Source organism: Eucalyptus grandis, chromosome 3 (assembly GCF_016545825.1).
Source record: "Eucalyptus grandis isolate ANBG69807.140 chromosome 3, ASM1654582v1, whole genome shotgun sequence".
In the NCBI taxonomy this organism is placed as follows: domain Eukaryota; kingdom Viridiplantae; phylum Streptophyta; class Magnoliopsida; order Myrtales; family Myrtaceae; genus Eucalyptus; species Eucalyptus grandis.
In genome coordinates this window covers 2,976,746-2,999,076 of record NC_052614.1, presented here as the reverse complement: position 1 = coordinate 2,999,076, position 22,331 = coordinate 2,976,746, and the positions used below count along the sequence as shown (strand labels likewise).

Below are 22,331 nucleotides of genomic sequence, written 5' to 3'. Positions count from 1 at the left end.
AGCAGGGTTAGGTGTGTTTGGAAAATTTGACTACAAGTATTCTGTGTTTATTGCAAGTGGAGAATGTTTGACATTTGTTGGGTTTACACCTGTTATTCATTAATTTGCACATGCACAGACAATTTCCGACGAACTTGCCGTTGAATATTCTGCGGGTATCCTCGTGACTTGGAGAATGGTATTGGATATGTGAACTTCTTGGTTCAAATTACGTGGCTTGTTCGCATTACATCTTACAGTTGGGTCAAAATGGATTTCTTAAAGTCGATGACATGACAAATCGGTTTTTCCGTGCTCTAATGGTGACAAAATTTTGAAACTACATGACAATTTGGACCAATAAAGGAGTTGCAATCCTTTTACTTACCATTGGCTTTTATTTCCTAATGTCAGCATATTGCTGGTTAACATACATAAAACTACCAACAACTGACACATAAGGCACTTTAGCCATATACTCCTGCTTCTCTTCTGTTTTTGGTGGGGAAAAGTACCAAAAAGTCTTAAACCTATTGCATTTGGTACCAATTCAGTTATAAACTTTTCAATTAGACTAATTCAGTCCTAAACCTTTTAATATTGGTACCAATTCAGTCCATTCGCCAATTTTGGCCGGCCGGTCTTGACGTGACGCCGGCCGGACGCGGACGTGGCAATTTTTATGATTTTTTATGATTTTCTAATTAATTTTTCTTAATTTTTATTAATTTTTTTCCTTTTTTTTTTTTTTTTTTGCTTTCTTCTTCGCGGTCACCGGCGAGCCTCCGGTGAGGCTCGCCGCCACCGGGTGAGGGCCGCGGCCCTCGCTGCCGCCGCCGCAAGGGTTGCGGCCCTTGCCCGGCCTCTCCCGAGTCGCCGGTGAGGCGGCTTCGCCTGGATCTGGGCGAGGCCAGCCCCGCCCGCGGCTAGCGAGGCCATGGCGGCCATCGCCGGGTGGAGGTGAGGGCCGCGGCCCTCGCCAGCCGCCGGCAAGGGTCGCGACTCTCGCTCGGCCTCGCCCGGGGCCGCGGGCGAGGCTAGCCTCGAAGAAGGAGAGGAGGGTGTTGGGGCGGCGGGCTAGGGTTTCGGAGGCGAAGATCGGGCGGAGGAGCGGCGGCATGAGTCGCGGGAGGTGGGGGACCAGGGCCTCGAATTGGGATCTCGTGGAGGTGAGGGCGGCGGTGACGAGGTTGAGAAGCTCCGGGGTCGATAGCGGAGGAGGCGCCGGGGACTCAGCGGCAAGGCCAAGGCGAGGTCGAGTGAGGGTCGCGACCCTCGCCGGCGGCTGTGGAGGGCTTCGCGGCCCTCGCCTCCGCCCTGGCGATGGCCGCCATGGCCTCGCTAGCTACGGCGAGGCCGGGCCTCACCCGTGGCTCGGGAGAGGCCGGGCGAGGGTCGTGACCCTCGCCGGCGGCAAAGCGAGGGCTTCGTGGCCCTTGCCCGGTGGCCGGCGAGCCTCACCGAAGGCTCGCCGGCAACCGCAAAGAAGAAAGCAAAATAATAATAATAAAAATTAAGAAAAAATTAATAAAAAATCATAACAAAATTCAAAAAATCATAAAAATTGCTACGTCGGCGTCCGATCCACGCCGACGTCCACATCAGTGCCGACCGGCCAAAATTAGCCGGATGGACTGAATTGGTACCAATATTAAAAGGTTTAGGATTGAATTGGTCCAATTGAAAAGTTTAGGACTGAATTGGTACCGATGCAATAGGTTTAGGACTTTTTTGGTACTTTTCCCGTTTTTGGTGATTACTTCTTTGAGAGCTTGAAGTAACTTCTTATAGGAGTACTTCTGGGCTTTGCATTTTGAACTCCGAATTTGTCTAACACATTTTTGATGTACTTTTCTTGAGATAGCTTTACAATTCCTTTGAATCTATCCCACACGATTCTCATCCTAAGAATCTAGTTTGCTACACCCAAGTCTTCCATTTCGAACTCTTTTGACAACTTTGCTACTTTAGTATGTTGATCTCCTACATGCTGGATCCTAGAATGAGCAAAAATTCCACATAAAACAACAAAATAATATAATAGTCTTGAAGTAATAGTAGTAATACATTTCATTTCTAGTAATTTCATTACCACAAATAAATGTGTCAAATTTCTTGTACCACCATCAATGAGCCTTTTTCAAGCTGTACAAACTTTTCCTTAGTTTGCAGACGTGATTTTCTTTTCTAAAAACCTGAAAACCTTATGGTTGTATCATGTAGTTATCCTTCTCTAGATTATCATGGAGGAATGCAATCTTAGTATCTAACTACTTTAGATATAAATTTTCAGCAATAACAATACTCAATACTAGCCTGATAGTAGTCAATTTCACAATTGGAGAGAATCTCTATATAATCAATTCATTTCTTTTGCTGAAAACTTTTTACTATTAACCTTGCCTTGTACCTCTTACTACCATCAGGTTATTCTTTAACTCGATCCACCCCCTTGTTATGCGATACCTTCTTCCCATTGGTAATTGAGTTAGAATCCAAGTTCTGTCCTTCTCGAGCGAATCCGACTCATCCCGCATTGCAAACTCTTATTTGATAGAATATTTAACTTATGTTGTTTTCGAAGAATTTCCCAGTTCCCTAGCATTAATCAAAAGCAAACAATACAATGATGGAGTTTATCTTTGTATAGGTTTAGATGTTCTATTAGATTTTCTTAAAGTGGGCTTGCGTGTTTGTGATTCTTGTTTCGGTTTTTTTTTATTATTATTTGAGTTTACATAAAAGTTACGAGATTTCTAATCATGACACTCTTAGAAAACCCATCCAATTCAATCTCTCTATCATAACCTAAGGCGAGCTTGAGGCCTTAGGCATCGCTGGATCGGCGAGCTACTCGTCAAGCTCACCAATCTAGCAAGCGGTTAGCTCGAGTTCGCTAATCTAGCCAACAACGAGCCTCAAGCTCACTGAGGTTGATGAGCTACAACTAGTTGAGAAAGAAGGAAAATACAAAAAAAAAAAAAAAAAAAAAAGAAAAGAAGGAAAAAGAAAAAGAAGAACTGAATTTTTTAAAAAGAAAAAAGAAAGAAATGGGGGCTTGCAAAGGTGTGACATGAGAGAAAGTGAGTGAGGAAAATGTTTTTCCTTTCTTGAAAAATGAAAAAAAATTCCTCTATTTTAAAAGACTCTTTTCCATTGATGGAAAATGTTTTCTTTGATCAGTTCATTTTCGTGAAATGAAAAATGGAAAATGCAGAAAATATTTTCTTCAAAGTTATTTTCCGTGAAACGAATGGAGCTATAATGATATATGATTTTTAGAACTACATAAAATTTTCATAAAAAAAGGGCGAAATGATTTTTCATTATATCGATTGTTTACACCAACTCTTTGTAGTCGACATATGATGAAGTTTGATAGACTAATTGAGTTTTGGTTGGGAAAGATGATTCATTCAAAACGCATGGAAGAATGGATACCTGCATGGCGTGGATATCAAAAACTATATAATATGGTCATCGATGACTATGTTATATCTGTATCGACCAGAAGTAAAGGATATTCAGCAAGCATCAAGACTTGACGATGGAACCTACATCTGATCAACTCTCTTGAAATTTGACTAGATGATGAGCGCGAAGGAAGAAAAGACATTGGTTAGAGATATTGAATGAAGGCGTCAATGTTGAGTGATGGTATAGTGTCCAATAACTTTGGAAGTTGTAACTTATTGTGGATAATGATGGCTAGCATACAAAGAGCGTCAGGAATCTTGGAGAATGTATTTTTGTAAATGCATTTAGAGTGGTTTTGTTTGCTTGCTATAAACATGGTTAGTGGACTATAAATACACATGGCACTCATTGTAGACGACACAATCAATGGGAAAAAGGCAAAAAATACCCCAATCTTTACCAATTATGATACATTTACCTTAATTTTTTTATGACACCAAAAACCCCAAACTTGTACCTATATGATACATATGCTCCAAATTTTTTTATGACACCAAAAATCCCAAAACTTATACTTATGTGATACATTCACCTTGAACTTTTTTTTTATGATACCAAAAACCTTAAACTTTTTGTGATACCAAATTTTTGGGATAAATGTGTCACACTAATAAATTTTGAGGTTTTTAGTATAAAAAAAAAGTTTAGGATCAATGTATCACACTGTACAAGTTTAGAGTTTTTGATGTCACAAAAAAAGTTATGGGTAAATGTGTTACAGTTGATAACGTTTGGAGTTTTTGTACCGTTTACCCTAACTTGAAATGCATGCTCCCAATATTTCCTACTCAATTTATCAGTTCATCAATCCATTATCCTTTCATCTTCAATTTTCATTTTTTTCCGATTCCAATACTTTTTTTTTCATTTGACTGCTCATTATAGAAGCAAGTGATTTTCCTGTGCAAGATCCCACAGAAACAATTTCCATTAAAAAAAAAAAACCAAGAATCCATGTTTTAGTGAAGGATTTTTCACTGTATGGTGAAACCCCATTTTCGGTGAAACGCGATAGATTTTGTTGTTGAAAAGATTTTTCTTTGTTCATGGGTAATGAATTCTAGTGTACTGGGTTACCCTATATATAAATATTTTAATTTTCATTTTGTTACATTTAAATGAAAGACTGAGATTCGATGATATTTGATCATCATGTGACATATCATATCCTACTTACAAATGGAATTGAAATGATCTCTATATTGATTAGAAGATAGACCAAATAACAAAATGCGAGTAAAAGTTCTTAGGTTCATGAAGATATATGACAAGTTAGTTATTAATTCTCTATAGCTATTAGTTGACAATGATATAACCGATATATGATGAACAGATTTTGAACTTGAAACACTAAAAGTCTAAAAGTCTAACAATCGCAATCGTTTAGTGTTTTCTCTGATCAAACTCCAAAAGTGTAGAAAACTGTCAGAAGTCTAAAAACTGGTTCTCTACAAAACTCGGTATCAACATCCTCCATTAAAGTACTGAGCTAGAGTTCCAATTATTAACATTCAAAAGGGAAGAATAGAGAATAGTTGGGCCCGATTATCTAGACAAAATTCAGATAAGGATCCGAAGTGGATCTTATCTCAAATGATGGCTTAAAGTGCTCATATCAGTCTTAAAGAAGGGCCTAAGTAATTATAATTGTTTTAAATAAAGGTCTAACCTCGGGCCGACAAAAATTCCAACTGATAAGGAATATTTTCGTCCAAACCCAATTTTAATTTAATTTAATTCAAATTGGATTAAAAATTTTAAAATACCAAAACTATAGACAGGAGGGACTCCCATCTGTGGCCACCGCTCCATTGCTTTGGTGGGGCAATGGCAATGGTCTATGAGGCCACCGGTGCCGGGCGAGAGTCGCTAGGCTTGCACAAGGGCCGGCGACTCTTGTTCGATCTAAGAGAGGGTCGCTGCCTTCTCCCATCTCTAATGAGAGCCTACGGCCCTTGCCTTTGGTTGGCGAGGGTCGTTCGCCATCATTGTTGCTCCACCGATGATGGGGTGGCGATCACGTACCGAGGGAGCCCTTTTGCCATGTGTCTTCTTTTAATATATTTTTTTTATGGAAAAAAAATAAAAAGGAAAACATTAAAAAAATTAAAGGACGAACTTGCCCTTCACTAAATAGTGAGTTCGGACATTTCTTTGATACGATACGATCATTTTAGGTTATTCTTGGAAATAATTTCAAGCCCTTATTTGAGAAAAAAAAGATATTTCAAGTCCTTATTTGAAACAAAATCTACTTCAAATCCTTATTGAGAAAATGAGGATTTTAGGCATTTATTCGAATTTTCCTTAAACTTATATATGACCCAAACTCATTAATAACTTATTTATTAAACTTTAATTAACCTATATATAAGCCATCTTACCGAAACCCTTTTTTTTTTTTGACCGTGGAACCGCCTCAGTAAACTACGAGGGGTGCTAGCGCAGGGACCCACCTCCCACGGCTCCCCACTTTAGTCGCGCATTATGACGAGTTGGGGAATCGAACCTCGGCCTTGCGTGTGGCCAACATGCGATTCCACCAACTCGGCCACCACGAAGTGGGTTATTGAAACCCATTTTGATACCTCCATGTATGATTAAAGAGAACGAAATTTCAAATGAAAAAACGTGGCAACCAACAAAGGATAAAATAATCAAAATTCGGTAAAAGGGAGTATGATTAATAATAAGAAGTGGAGATAAATGCATTGAAGGTTTTAAAATTTGTCATGAAAATGTAACTGAATTTTTTAAAACTTTCAAAAATGCAATTAAGTTCTAAAACTTGTTCAATCAAGTTTTAAACTTGTCTCGAAAGTATAATTGAGTTTTAAAACTCTCAAAAGACTTAAATTAGATTAATTTGATAAGTTTTAGGATTTAATTATACTTTTTAAAAATTTTAGGATTTAATTATACTTTGTGACAAGTTTTATGACTTAATAATACTTTTTAAAAGTCTTAAAACTTAATTGCATTCTCATAATAAATTTTAGGATTTTCAATGTATTTATTATATGGCGGTCCAAAAATAATAAACCCTATAAAAATTTTGGAATATCATTGGACAATTTTTCATTTTTGTTTTTTTTTGGTAAAGAGGATTCTTTTACATTTCGAATTGAATGGTACCCACCAATCTTGACTCTTTGACGTACTTCTATGGTCGCGACAATCAGCGAGATCTCACTTCTCCCTCAAGGAGCGAGAGGGAGGCGATGAACTCCACCTTGCTTGTGTTGGCTCTTGCGTTTTGCTTCGCCGTGGATGCTTCCAGATCGCCTTCAGCGCTTGTAAATTTTGTTGCTACGATTGTTCTTGCAGTTATTGCTGTTGAAGTTACTGTTTCTGCTGTTGCGCGCCTGAGGACAAAGCCGGTAAGTTTCGCTTCCCATTTTTGTGCTTTTTTTTTTTTTTTTTTTTTTTCCGCCGAGGGATGGCTATTTCTGTGTGGGGGATGTTGATTTAGCTAGTGGTTGCTTAGATCTGCATCTTTAGTGCAATTCTTTTCGTTGGATTGCAATAAAGGATTTACCGGAAAGTTTCTTGATCTTGAATTGGTTTTCAAATCGGCTGGATTTCTTAAGGTCAACATCAATAGGCCTACATTGGTACGGTTCGGCCCTTCCCCACCCCCCCCTTTTTTTTTTTTTTTTTTTTATGTATAAAGCAACTTTATAGTCTCAGATCAGCGTTATGCCTCCAGATTTTGCTTTCCTAGTAGGCGGAAATTATCTGAAACGCAGTGGCAGCTTGTGATAGAATTCGCCTCTTTCATTTTACAGGGGTTGGTCTCTTCAACACCAGTGCCACCATCATCGTCATCATTTTCATCATCTTCATTGTCTTCATCATTGTCCATTTCTACCTCATCAACAGCTAATTACGCCAATTACGAAGTGTTCTTGAGTTTTAGAGGTCCTGATACTCGTAAGGGATTTGCAGATTACCTCTACATCAGACTGATTGATGTAGGGATCCACGCCTTTAGAGACAATGAGGAGATTCCTCTCGGAGAAGAGATCAAGGATGCATTGCTTGAATCCATTAAGCAATCCAAGATAGCAATACCCATTGTCTCCAAGAATTATGCATCCAGTCGGAGTTGTCTCAGGGAATTGGCACAAATGCTGGAATGCAAGAAAGCAAACAATCAATTGATCGTGCCCATTTTCTATGATATTAGCCCCACCGAATTAAAATGCCAACGGGGATTTATTGAGCAATGTTTTTGTGAGCACGAGAAGCAGGGAGTTGACCGCACGGACATTGCTAAATGGAAGTGGGCTCTTCGAAAGATTGCTGGGAAGAAGGGGTATGATCTGCTGACTAGAAACAATGGGTAATCATCTTCTTACGGTCCTTTTAATGTAATTAGCTTTAAATTTATTAGAATTTTGCCAAGCACAATTGTTTTGAAATCATTAATTGTTGCCCACTGCGTCGTCCTTATTGGTCAATATTTACTACGGTTTACCTAGATTGTTTCCTTCGTAATTTTCATAGGCTGTTGTTAATTTTTTTCTAATTATTTCATGATTCCTCATTTTCATCGTCCCCATTTGGCAGGTATCAAGGTGCACTCGCAGAGGAAGTTGTTGGATATATTAAAGAGGTGTTGAAGAAGAATGATTTATATGTACCCGACGGTTTAGTGGACATTGAACAACCCATACAAGAGGTTATGATAAAGCTTGGTGTCGTCTATGCCAACAAGAAGGCAACCGGAGTAGATGGCGAATGTGTACGCGTGCTTGGGATATGCGGCATGCCAGGGGTTGGCAAGACTACCGTTGCAAAAATTGTGTACAACAAAATCCATCATCTCTTTCAACGTTGTAGTTTTCTTCCAGATATTACAACAACTTTTGAATCCAGTGGAGTCAAGGGGCTGCTAGAAAAGTTAATCTCAGACCTCCGAATGAAAAATTATGGAGGACTAAGTACTCATGACCAAAGTATTGAAGTCATGAAAAAATCATTTAGAGAAATGAAAGTTCTCATTTTCCTTGATGATGTGCAAGATTTTGACCACATCAGGCATTTAGTTGGGAAAATAAGTTGGTTTGGCCCAGGAAGCAGGATTCTCCTGACAATCAGAAGAAAAGATGTACTCTGTGAATATCGTGGAGTTGCTGATACATATGAGGTCGAACCAATGAGGTCTTGTCATGCTCTTCAACTTTTCTGCAAGCATGCATTTTGTAAGTATCCTCCTGAAGAAGAAAAGAATGAGTATTACCATCTGTCCGTAGATATCATTAACAGTTTTGAAGGGCTTCCTTTGTCTATTCGGGAGACAGCTTCATACTTAAATAACTGTGGGTGGGATATAGAAATATGGCGAGAAACGTCCGATTTTTCAAGAAAGAAGCTGGAGAGGAAAGTCAAATTAGCATTCGAGGCAAGCTATAACTCTCTAGATGAATACACGAGAAAGATATTTCTCGATATAGCATGTTTTTACAATGGGATGGACTGGAGAATTCCTACATGCAAGTGGCAAGCGAATGGTTATCATCCTTTAAGAAGTATCAAGATTCTCATTGACATGTGTTTGATCAAAATAGGAGAAAACAATAAATTCTGGATGCATAATCAGCTAAGCAAGTATGGCAAGGAAATTGTTGGGAAGCACAGTAGGTTGTATAATCACAAGGATGCCCTTTCCACACTAAAGGGAAATGAGGTATACTTTTCAAGCATAAAGTCTTTTAAAGTAAACACAGTTAACATTCTTTGAAGATACTTCCTTTCCTTAATTTTTCATTCCCAAAATGAAGTGTGAATAGCCATATTTCATTTCCCTTTCTATTCATTCAGTTCCCTTGATTTACAGAGTGCTACAGATGCGGAAGCCCTTTGTCTCACGTTTGATGAGGGACGAAGTGAATGTTTTAGATCTGGATCATTTGGCCATTTATCAAGTGTGAGGTTCTTGAGATTGGATGAGGCTACTATTGAAGGGAGTTCTCAAAATGTTTTTCCAAATTAAGGTGGCTTCAGTGGCGAGGGTGCAGACAGATCTCCGAACTACTTAGTTTCCATTTGGAGGATTTGGTCATTCTTGATCTATCTTGCAGTTTGGTCAAGGGAGATTCACAAGGATGGGGACAAGTCCTCGAGGTAAAGTTTATACTTGCTTTTATATCCTGAAGTTAGCACCAACAGAGCCTTCTCTGTCTTCTTTTTTTGCAGAAAGCAAAGAATTTAAAAGTTTTGATCCTTAGTGGCTGTCATCATCAGCATGCTACTCCAGACTTCCTTACTTCAAAAGTGTTTAGAGAGATAGTCCTGTGATGTTGTCCCCTATAATCTCAAATCAGTTGATCCATTGGTAATGTAAAGAACTTGGGATTTGCAGAATTTCTCTACTCCAGACTGATTGATGCAGGGATCAATGTCTTTAGAGACTATACAGATATTCTTCCTGGAGAAAAGATCAACAATGGATTGCTTGAATCCATTGAGCAATCCAAGATATCAATACCCATTATCTCTTTCAAGGGTGCAGTGTCATTTCAAATATTCGAGAAACTGTTGAATTGAAAGGACTGATGGGCCTGCAAGAACAGTTAATTTCAGACCTCTGAAAGCAAGAATATAAATTGCTGAGTACTCCCGATCAAGGTACTGAAGTCATAGCAAATTCGTTTAGCAATAAGAAAGTTATTATTATTCTTGATGATGTGCATAATTTTCACCAAATTAGACCTTTAGTTGGGAGATCTCAGTCGGTTTGGCCTGGGAAGTAGGATTCTCATGACAGGTGGAAAAAAAGAAAATGTTCTTCAAACTTTCTGCAAACATCATGTCGGAGTGGCTGATATGTATAATAAGTGCGAGTTTGATGAGTATGAGGTTGAACAAATGAAGCCTTATCAAGCTTCTGGACTTCACCGCAAGCATGCTTTTCGTGGGTGTCTTGCTGAAGAGGAGCATGAGAATGATTCTCTGTCCATATATATCATTGACATTATTGGAGGGCTTCTTTGGCTATTGAGATGATGGCTTCATTCTTATATGTTACTTGGTGTAATATAGAAATAGAAATATGGTGAGACACCTTGCATAGACAAAGAAAGAAGCCAGATGATAAAGTCAAATTAGTATTTGAGGCAAGCTACAACTCTCTAGATGAAGACACGAGAGAGATATTTCTCGATATAGCATTTTTTTTCAATGTAATGGACGAGAATTCCCTCATACATGTGTGGCATGCCTGTGATTATTATCCTTCAAGAGGAATGGAGTTACTTTGTGACATGTGTTTGATCAAAATTTGAGAAAACAATGAACTATGGATGCATGATCAACTAAAAACTTTGGCAAGGAAATTGTTTGGATGAAAAATCGCAAAAAGCCTTGAAAGTGCAGTAGGATATGGTATCAACCTGATGCACTTTCCACACTTATTGGAAAGGAGGTAAACTTTTCAAACATAAGATTTTTAAAGTAAACATAGTTAACAATCTTCGAAAATACTTCCTTTCCTTAATTTTCTTTCCCAACATGAAGTGTGAATGGCCATATTTCATTTCCTTTTCTATTTATTCAGTTCCCTTGATTTGCAGTGCGCTACAGATGGGGAAGCCTTTGTCTCGGGTTTGATGAGGGACGAAGTGAATGTTTTAGATCTGAAGCATTTGGCCATCTATCGAGTGTGAGGTTCTTGAGATAGGACAGGCTACTATTGAAGGGAGTTCTCGGACTGTTCTTTCAAAGTTAAGGTGGCTTCAGTGGCAAGGGTATAGACGGATCTGTGAACTACTTATTTTCCATTTGGAGAAGTTGGTTATTCTCGATCTATCTTACAGATTGGTCACGGGAGATTCACAAGAATGGGGACATTCTGGAGGTAAGTGTATTTGTGCCTTTATGTCATGGGATTATTAGAATGACTAGCACCAACTGAGCCTTTTCTGTCCTCCTTTCTTGCAGAAAACAAAGGAATTAAAAGTTTTGATCCTAAGCGGCTGTGCTCACCAGCATGCAACTCCAGACTTCCATTCTCCAATGCCTTCAGAAATATTGGTCCTGGAAGTTGGTCTCCTATTATCTCAAATCAGCCAGTCCATGGGTAATCTAAATAAGTTAGTCTCCTTGAATCCTGAGCTCTGCAAATTGGTCAAGCACTTGCCGGAAGAACTGCGGTATATGACAGCTTTGGAAGAACTTCCAATTGATAGAACTTCCATTAGTATCATTCATTTCCCACAATCCTCCATGCAGCGACTTAAGACTCTAAGCGCTTGCCAATGTGAAAATTTGGTTCAGATATCAGAGTCTATTGGTCATTTGAAATCTCTTTTGTATCTTGGACTGGATGGAGCTGCCATTGATGGCCTCCCGGATTCTATTGGATCCCTAAAGAAACTTCAGAAGCTGCTTTTAGGAAATTCTCGGAAGTTAGCTGAACTTCTTTATTCCATTGGGAATCTTGAGTCGCTGGAAGTCATGCATCTATCAAGTACCACGATTGCTAGATGACCCAGGTCCTTCTTGGGTTAGAAAATTTTGAAAGTACTGAAGAGGGAGAATACTCACTTAAGGGAATTCCCCAAAGACAGAAGATCTAAAATTGCGGGAAGAGAGAGATCTTTCACAATGCAAGAATCTGAAGGGGCCAATTCACCGTGATTTCAAAGGACTATCCTCTTTGAAAATCTTCAGACTATCATCTACCAAGATTTCTGGCCCACCCTGGAATGATGACTGGTTTTCTGACTGCCAATCCCTTAAATTCCTCTCATCTCCTACAGCTAGACTTAAGTGATTGCGACCAAGTATGAGCTCTGCCAATACTTCCATCAGTTTAAGCAGTGTTCTTTGGGGATCCAAAAAAATGAGGACAGTCCCTGACTTTTCTTACCTTCCAAACTTGAAAGAGCTGCACTTGGGTGATGGTACTGATCCGGAGCTGAAATCTTTCTCTGAGCCACTGCAATTTGGATGGGTAAAAAGTCTCGTGAATCTTGAAATCCTGGAATTGTGCCACTCAAAGTTTACCAGGCTACCTGAAAATTTTAGCGCACTCCGACTGGGAAAACTTGTTTTGCACTGTGCAAACTTGCTTGACTCCTGAGAGCTCCCCTGTTGCTTATCGATGTTGTGTCTCCAGTACTGTACGATTTGAGTTCCACAATTTTCCAAGATGAGATGTCTGTCTGAATTAGAACTCAGATATTGTGACTTGGCTAAGATTGACGGTCTTGAAGATTTGAAGCTATTACAAATTCTGCACATATCCCACTGCAATGTGCAAACACTTGATGGGCTGGAGAGTATGTCTCGCCTTAGAAAGCTCACTTTATTCGACTGCCCTTCACTAACTGAATTACCAGATTCAACAAAGTTTGAATTTGAAATCGGCATGTGCAATCCCTAAGGAGAACAATGGTCAGCAGTTATGTTACTCTCATCTATGATCAGAGTATCGTGGAAGTCGATTTATCAGCGAAGATCTTGCTGCACAATGGTCGTTCTGTCTATCTTCAATAAAAAGTTGGAGGCTTTTTTTGAAGGTAAATATTGCTACCTTTTGCCCTGGGACTTTTGTTAAAGACAGGTGCGTGCTGTCAAATTTCTGTGCGGCGTCCCCTCCACCTTTTGTTGCCGTTACCTTCTCTTACTAGACAGCTTCTCTGGGAAACCAGGGGTAAGGCTACGTACATTGCTCCATGTATCCCTTCCCAGCGGACGCGGATCAACTGTACCTCCCCATGATCCAATCTGCCGGCACCATGGAAGGAGGTCATGACAGATGCCTTCAGAGTTTTCTTTGGCGCCCCTTCATTCTGCATGCAAGTGCTGAACTTTTCTTTTGATGGGGCCGACCTTGTGAGCTTGGAACTTTCCTGTTGGTGGGCCCAACCTTGTGGGCTTGGCCAGGCAAGTTTGTGCTTTTGAACTCTTTTACTAGCTTTTGATTTTAATTGCATAATTTTTTATTCCTCTTCTTTTTAGGGAAAACGCATAGACTGGAAACTGAAACACCGATTCCAATAGAAAAGCTAACAAGAAAAATTGTTATTAGATAATATCAATACCAAATTAAGTGCTCCAGATAGTCTTTCTGTCCGTCAAAACTTACCAAAGGGATGAACTATGTCAATAAATCTCACAGGACTGCTACATTTTTGGCATAAAACAAAAATTATTCTAGTCTATGCTCATCCATGATGTGGAAGTGGTTGATATTCTAAAGGACCAAAACATTACGCTACATATTCCTTTAGACTGTCATCAACTCCTTCATTAAATTTGGAGAACAGAGTGGAAAGTGTCTGGCTCATCATCTCTTTCCTTGGGAATGTCCTCTTCTTCAAATGCACAACCCGGTAGTTTCTTCTGTGAATGTTGTGCCTGCACCTCCTTCCATGTTGACAGTAGATTGGATCATGGGGTAGGACAGCTGATTCGTGGCCCTCCCTAGGCCCCCAAGAGCGTGGAGCCTTTTGCCCTAGGATGCAGGATGCCCTTTTTAGTGCCTTCTCTGACTGTTATGACCTTGTACTCGAATGTTCCTCACACACAGTGCTTAATTTGCCAGTGCCATCCGCGTAAATTCATGAAGCTTTCGTGGCATCTTAATTTCTTTCGTGTGCACTCATTTTTGTCATTCAGAAGTATACCAGCAGGGCTGGGTGGATACTCAATATCAGAATAATGATTGGGCAAGACTACTTGGTGGAGGAGGGGAGATGGCTGGCTTTTTTGTTTGAATGGGAGATTTTTTGGCCTTGAAGTCCAGTGGATGCATGATGAGGAGATGAGCCGATGGGACCTGAGTGCGAACGAGTGGAGTCGCCTACAGTATCTTCCATTTGGGGCTGACACTTAAAAGATTGACAGGGGAGTTGCGTGTCGCTGAGTTTAACTCTTGATCTGAGTCGATGTTGGAAACTTAGAAGTAGTGAGAGCAAGGCATTCTTCTGCCTGTGTCAAGTGTAGCAACTAGCGTCAGATCAGCAATAGTTGTCTCGTTTTGGTTCTGATCAATACTCCAATCCGCAACTCCATATTATGGAACTTCCATCAAACACTGCATTTTTCCAGCTCTCTTATTTGAAGGCTTGTTATTATGCGACAGTAATATCATGTTGCTACTTTGTTAGGCCAATGATGTTAGCACTTCCACAAGCCAAAATTATTCGTATGTGTTTTTCAATGATTATCCACCACAAAGCTCATCTCACTGCATTTGGCCATGTAATAAGGAAGAGATATCACGTGTTTGTTTTCTATGTTGATTGTTTTCTCTCTATCTTTTTCCTTCGTTTTGCCTTTTTAAGCTATTGAGAATGGTGATTTGTGGGTGATTTTCCTGACAAAAGCGCCCAAGATGTGACTGAAACTAGGGTACTTCGATGGGTCGAATTGTCGTCCGAATGTTCTGCTCAAATGAGGACACTACCCGTGGAGTATATATAGAGTAACTACAAAAACATCGAACTCTTCTTGTAGGAGAGGGCAAAGGCAGAGTGCTTTCTAGGTATGCTTCCGAATAAGTTGTTTGATATGGACTTCGAGTATGGATATTTATCGTGCCACAAAAATTATTCGAACATCTTGAATATTACCGCCTGTCGCGACAGTCTCTGGCCAACAGACCTCTTAAAAGCATTTGTATTCGCTTCAAGCAACAGCCTTCGACTGCCAGGAACATTGTTTGTTGTGGTAGCCTCTGGCCTTGCAAACTCCTTAAAATTATTCCAGGTGTACGTTCAAAAATCCCCTACGCTAGAATGTTTAGCAAAGAGTCCGTTCTCCTTCTTCCGGAAGTGAAGAAGCCTTGCGGGGAGGGAAACTAGGGGCATGCAAAGCCGAATACTTAAAAGAAGAAAGATAACAGACATTTATCATTTGGAAAAATTTCCTGCGGCCAACATTACCGACATGAATTTGGTCTTCCATTCCAGAACGTCAATGTATATGAATCTGAGGGTCTTTTGACTATGGCTAGGCTTTTGGCTATGCTCAGAGCGACGAATACGTGCATCAAACTCTAGAAATAACTACATGAGGAAACCTTACTGGCAGTAAATTCATTTGTTTGTGAACAATCCTTTGAAAAGATCTCTGCTACTTGGATTTTGCTGGGTCTGCGAATCTACTGACTGTATCAATCTATAGCTCATGCCGCTTCGTGAATTATTTTACGACTAAGTGATGCATCTTAGTATATATGAACCCCTATTACAGTATTCTAACTTTGCATGTACTATTTCTTATAGTAGTACAAGAAGATGAAGAGCTACTTTGTGCTGAAGATGACTTGAAGGATGAATCCTACAAAGTTAGTCCGTTAAATGAAGTTGGATTTCTTTTCCCTACTGATATTATGCGTTCTGAGTTTTGTTCTGTAATAGACCTCCCGAAGCTGATTCGACTGCAAAGGCTCAAAGAATGTCGATAAACAAATCAATTAGAAAATTCATGAAGTTAGGCTTTGGAGTGCCTCCCGAGTGGGGAAGATTCGAGAGAAGAAGTTTTTTTGAGGATTATTTCGACTCAAAGCTCGAAAGCTAGAAAGGAAAGTTATTATCGCAAGCGAGGAAGGAAATAGTCATAAAAGTAGTGAGTCAAGCCATCCTTAGTTATGCTATGTTAGTTTGCAAAATAACCAATATTTGTCTGCCGAACGATAGATTGGAGAAGTTGGAAAATAATCAAAATAACCAAAATTTGTCTATTGGAGAAGCTAGAAAGTCATGACGATGAAATAACATGAAGGCGGATTAAATATTTAGGCATAGAACTATCAAAATTTCAAATGCAATGGGTGGTTGAAAATGGCCGGGAGATGAAGATTTGGGTAGATCGATGGTTAAATTCAGGGCAGATCAATGATCCTTAGAAACTAGGATCAGCCTAGTGGAACTCATGGATAAGAATTCCGCGCCCGGGAGAGAGGATGATGCTATCTCTGAGCATATTCCTGGACACATTGCCAAACAGATCTCGGCAATTCTTTAAGTTCAAATGCAATTGAAGATAGCTAAATTTGGCCCTTGTATCGAATAGGAAATTATAGTGTATAAAGTGGCTATACATCGGCTACAAATGCGGGGAGTAGTTTCCGTGTAAACACTCATTATTTTGCCCATATTCCCCAGGGAACCGTGGAGTGTTTTATGGCACCTGAAGACGCAGCCGAAGATTGAGATCTTGCTGCGTTAGCATCGAAGGAGAACCTAGCGAGAAGGGAAATTATACCTCATCCTACATGCTCTCTGTGCGGGCAGACTAATGAAACAAAAAAGCACCTCCTCCTCCTCTCTTTGACAAGAAAAAGCTCTTTCAAACTTGTAAAATCTTCTATGACACCGGTACACCGAACATATAGGTAGGTTACAAACACCACTCTCATGAACCCAAATAGAATAATTGATACAGTGTTTTCTTCCAAAAGGAGACAAAACAGCAAATACAAATGAAAGTTCCCAAAGTCCATGTGTTTCCATTTCACCTGGACTTAATCTCGGTTTTCTCTGGAGAGAGATGTTAGAAAAATATATGGCTTTGAATTGAGTAGAACAATAAAATCGGATCTTTAGAGTAATCAAGTTGGACTTTAAGACGTGATATCAATTTATTTAGGGATTTATTTGCTCCATAATGTTTTTAATGGTCACAGGCAAATTTCTTTTAGGATATAACAAAGTCTCAAAGTGAGAATAATAGATAGCAATTTTAATACTTCTCCAGGGTCTCTTATGGGAAACTATTAAAACAATGGCTATATTGTCTCTCAAAAGAAAACGAAAATGGAAGAAGAAAATTGTAATTGAAGACTTATTCAGTAATTTATAGCAAAAAACAAGAAGTTATATTTGAATAGACACAACTTTTCAAGGATTAAGAAGTTATATCTGAATAGGTACAAACTCTGAAATAACCATTAGAAGAAATAGTAAAATTCGAAATTAAATAAATAATAAATAATAAATAAATAAATAAATAAATAACCGTAACTCCTCCGTAACAAATGCGCTGTTTTGAAAGGACGCAATGGTTAATTTTTATAAAAACAAATCCGAATTTTTGATAAATAAAAATAACGATCGTTGGTTAGTGTCAAGTCTTGTTCACGTGCGCACTCATATCTTTTCGAGGTGGGACAGTATACCTCTTTTTTGTTTTATAAACAAACTACCAATAAGGGTGCGTTTATTTGCACATTTTTTTTTTTTTTTTTGAATAATTTTTTGTTTTTTTTTCGTTTTGAAATAAAAATAATAGAAACACGTTTGGGTGCGTTTCTATTCCTTTTTTGTTTTTTTCGTTTCCAAAAACAAAGGGAACAGAAATAAGAAACGATAAATTTATGTTTCTTATTTCTAAAACATATTTGAAGAACAAAAAAGGAATAAAATCGTGTTTCTTTTCTATTTCCTGCTCAGCCCTTCGAATACCGCCTCTCCTCTTGCGAGCGTCTCCTCCTGCGAGCGTCTCCACCGTCGTCTTCCCCGGCGCCGACAACCGCCTCTGTCTCAAGACCATCCGGCTTCTCCACTGTCGTCCTCTCCGGTGTCGACAGCCGCTGCGAGCGTCTCCACCGTCGTCTTCTCCGGCGCCTCCCACTCTCCGGCGCCGACAGCCGCCTCTGTCTCGAGACCATCCGGCTTCTCCACCGTCGTCTTCTCCGGCGCTGACAGCCGCTGCTCCTTCACCAGGTAAACCTGCTCACTGCTCCTCCTTCACCGATTGACGAGGGCTTCGGCACGAGCCACCCCTCGCAGATCTGGGCAATGGCTGGTCGGAGCTTGAGCGTGAGGGCTTGCTCGAGCCAGCGCTTGCCTAAATCTGCGAGAGGCTCGCTCGAGCGAGCCCTCGTGCTCGAGCCCCAAGCAAGCGTTGCTTGCCTAGATCTGCGGCAGATCTGGGCGACGGTTGCTCGCTGGAGCTGCTCTGCCGAGCTCGAGCTGCTGTGGTCGCTCGGCAGAGCAGCGACGCTCGCTTGAGCGGCAGAGCAGCGTCTCTGCCAGCTCGAGAGAGTAGAACGAGCCCCAAGCGACCACAGCAGCTCGAGCTCCATTCTTCTGGAAAAGCACATGCTACATTACAAATTGATGAACTCCAAAAGCATATGCTTAAATCTTCTGTGACTCTCCTTTCTCTGGGGTTTTTCTATTCCTTAGTGCAGCTTCATAATTATGATGTCTAGGAGCCTTTTCTCCATAGAAAGGAGGTTTCTGAAGGCTACATTTCTCTCTGCCTGCTGTCTGATATGTAATCCTTTCGTTTTAGCCGTGTAATAGCTGCCTATTTTTGTTAGATGATCCTAGTAATTTTTTTCTTCAATGAAGGAAATGGTACCCCAAGCAGACAGAAAATCAAAGAGATTACTACCGAACTGAGCCAACATGGACAAATTTCAGAAACGAATGTCTATAACTGGTTCCAGAACCGGCGTGCACGATCCAAAAGGAAAATGCAGAATGCAACCAGCAACAATACTGAATCTGAAGCAGAAGCATAAGTTGAGTCACCAAAGGAGATGAAGACAAAACCTGAGATCTTTCAATCTCAGCAGAATCCTGTATCAAGGAACGGAGATTTGTGCTTCCACAGCCCTGAGATTAGCTCAGATCTTCATTTTGCTGATTCACAGACCAAAGTGGAGAGCATGGTTTATTCAGATGGCAGTTTGAGATCCAGGAATAGGAACCTAGGCCAGCTATCTTTCTATGATGCCATGCTGCCAAATCCAGGTACATACTCAGATATACACCTTATTATTAAGGGGAGTCATCTAGATTGATAATGGTGTAATTTGATTTGATAACCTAGAGTCTTATCATTTCCAGATTTGCTTTTGGACACTATCTAGATGAAACACGACAGATTAGGTGATTTTTAGCGATGATATCAGCAGAGAAGTGTTTTTATATCCATGCATTTGCTGATTATCCTAACAGAGAGATTCAGAAATTGGTATGAACAGTTCTTGGTGAAGTTAATCTTTGGTCAATTTGATAGCAAAGAACTGTTCAATTGACCCTCCCAAGCTTTTCCATTCTACGTAACAGCAAACATTCACTGGTTTTTGAGTCTAAATATTTCTCATCGATTCTTAATTTCATATATATTTACTGTGAATTTTGACTGTTCCCTGCTATCTATGTAATGATTATGATGGGTTTCCCATCTCAGATTTGGGTAATAGCATCGATGATGGTAACTGAATTGCAAATGTTCCTCAGCATAAGCCAATTTTACCTAAAGCACATGTGGAGTTGCTAATTTCTGATATGTTCCTAGGCGGTCTTGCAGGAAATGAGCATCTGGGTGGGAAGATGGAGGTACCAGGAGCCTATGGTCTGTATCATTCTGCGGAAGACTTCGGCATGAGTGGATGATGCTGATCGGTGCCATGGATCTGCGCCCGCCCGCCCACCCCCTTTTCTTCCATATAGCATAACTTGTCTGCCATGCTAATGCTGATGCTGATGTTTAGCTTTTGCCGCTTGCGCGTCATAGCTTGGTCGGAGCCTAATCTTGCAGAGTTGGATGTTCGGTTTGCTTTTTGTGAAGGAACTGATTTTACTGAGGATCATACACTAGTTTGACTAGTTTGTTTGGATTTTTTTTTTTTTTTGGTTTGGATTTTTGATGGACTAGTGTCGCACAAATTTGTTTACGGGAGCAGGATGAGCGCTGTATATTCTATTCAAATCACTCTGGCTCTTGCAATTTCAGAATGCGGGCATTTAGATAGACCGTGGAGTTAGCCCATTTTTTCCTTCTGTCGTAGTGGCTTACCTACTGTTGGAGAAGAATCTGGGAAACTTTGTGTTTGATCTAGTTATGTATGTGCATGATTTCGTGCACCTGTTCAATCAATTTGTCTTGAGCGTGCAGAATTCTTTACCTTGGCCATTGACATTGATGGATTCATGGTTGAGGAGAGCAGTTCTGTCATTTTCGTGTTGTTCGTGCATGCGTGCATGCGTAATGCAATTTGAGGAAAGTGACCTCTATGACAAGCACAGGACTCAATAGGGAGGGCAGGTCTTCATTTAACTCGTGGGAAAGTAATTATTATTTTCTCGTCGAACTTCTTAAAGCTAAAAAAGGTAATTCAATCATAGAAATTGCGGAAGAAAAAGTTCCAATTCACTATTAGTCGCAACACGTTTTAAATAATTTGGCGTTCGATACTAATTTATGTTGAATTTTGAATTCAACGATGAATGGGAATAGATAAAGTGTATGAGCAGTGTGTGACGTTATATTGAACAGCCTGAGCTCATCCAACTAAAATGACCTTTCTTTAGACAAGAAAGGATGCATCCGAGAATGTGTAACACGAAAACATTGCACTTGTAAGCAGTAGTTTGTTACTTAAGCTGCAATAGTCGTGCCTTGTTCTCACATCTCACTTAAAGGTAGCGATTTAACTTTACGTACAGTAATTTATTCATAGAGTTGGTAACATGAAAATATAGCTGCTTGTTAAATGCCAAATGATAGTGCAGTAAAACACCCTCAAATTGTCCATCCATGATGGTGTCATTTGAGAAATTAGGAAGTAACAACTTTTCTCACATAGTAATTTACTTTTAAGGTCTTGCATGATCCAATATCCGGCGAAAATCGTGAGCAACCTAAATTTGCGGTAAATCTTTGGTGATCATGACATTTCTTCACTCACCATGAACAAAATAAAATTAATGAGCATTTCATGAGAATGGGAATTCAATATTAAGTTTAAACTTTATTAAAAAAAAAGCATTTTTTGAAAAATTTAAAACAGAAATTTTGTACAATTTATCAAACGTGTTTCTATTCTTTTTCTATTCTAGGAACAAAATTGAGTGCGATTCTGCAAACGTGTTTCTTTCTTTTTTTATATCAAGAATAGTTTTTTTTTTACACTTACCAAACGCGTTCTTTTGTTCAAAAACTGTTCCTTGGAACAGAAACAATTTTTTTTATTTATTTCTGTTCCCTGGAACAATTTTTGAACAAGTAAACGTTACCAAACGTACCCTAATCCTCCACTTTTGTTTGTAAAACAAAATTAGAAATAAAACGATAAAAATATACAACCAAAGTTTCCGTGAGATTAATATACATACATAAAGATTTCTTTCAAGTTAAACATTTACTTAGTACAAGTATCTCAAAATTTTATCAAAGTGACAAGTAGCTCAACTTTAAACATGTACTTTTAAATAATAGAATTGGACATATCGCACATATACTAACTTCTTATTTCAGCGAGAAGTTCTATATTACTTCGCACTATTATGGCCTTATACTTGATCTTGTTTCATGAGCTCTTTAGAAATCAACCATAACTTTCATAAAAAGCGACATCACTTCTAAGCTCATGTAGGTGAAGTATCTACCATGTGTTTTTGTTACCATTAACATATTGCAAATTTATACTATACTTCATTAAGAATTCAATTCAACCTACAAAAATGTAACAGACGATACTTGTCACACCCCGATCCTTCGAGCACGTGCCCATCCCTCATTGGTTGATTAAGTAGCGACGTCTTAGGACGCATCGCTGACCCATTCATTTTAATATGCACATGCGGAAGCAAATAAATAATCTCCAAACAACAACAAGATGTGATAGAAAAGTAGGGCTACAAATTTTCAAAAGCAATCCACACCTTTATACATGCATATAAGGTCTTATACAATACCGGTCTATAAATATGTACAAGGTGCAAGACGGGGGATTTTATAAAACTACAGATCCTCATCCTCATCCTCCTTCTCATTGGAACCTTTAGCTGAGTACACTGGGGTCCCTGGATTTGAGAGATCCGGGTCTACCACCGAACCACCAGGGGGATCTGCAGTGCTTTTCCCAAAAGCAACCTCTAACACATATAGAGGTATATCGG

At 39.5% G+C, this 22,331-nt stretch overlaps 1 protein-coding gene and 1 pseudogene across 1 annotated transcript; both read left to right on the top strand.

Annotated features, from left to right (window-relative positions):
* Positions 1-6,677: 6,677 nt before the first annotated feature.
* On the top strand, positions 6,678-9,392 carry LOC120291375 (TMV resistance protein N-like). The gene is made up of 4 exons (XM_039308640.1): positions 6,678-6,836; positions 7,245-7,801; positions 8,029-9,148; positions 9,309-9,392. Exons 1-4 carry the CDS (start codon positions 6,678-6,680, stop codon positions 9,390-9,392), a joined length of 1,920 nt encoding a protein of 639 aa, XP_039164574.1.
* An 8,810-nt stretch (positions 9,393-18,202) lies between these two features.
* Positions 18,203-20,276, top strand: LOC108960857 (annotated as a pseudogene).
* The last annotated feature ends 2,055 nt before the right edge of the window (positions 20,277-22,331 follow it).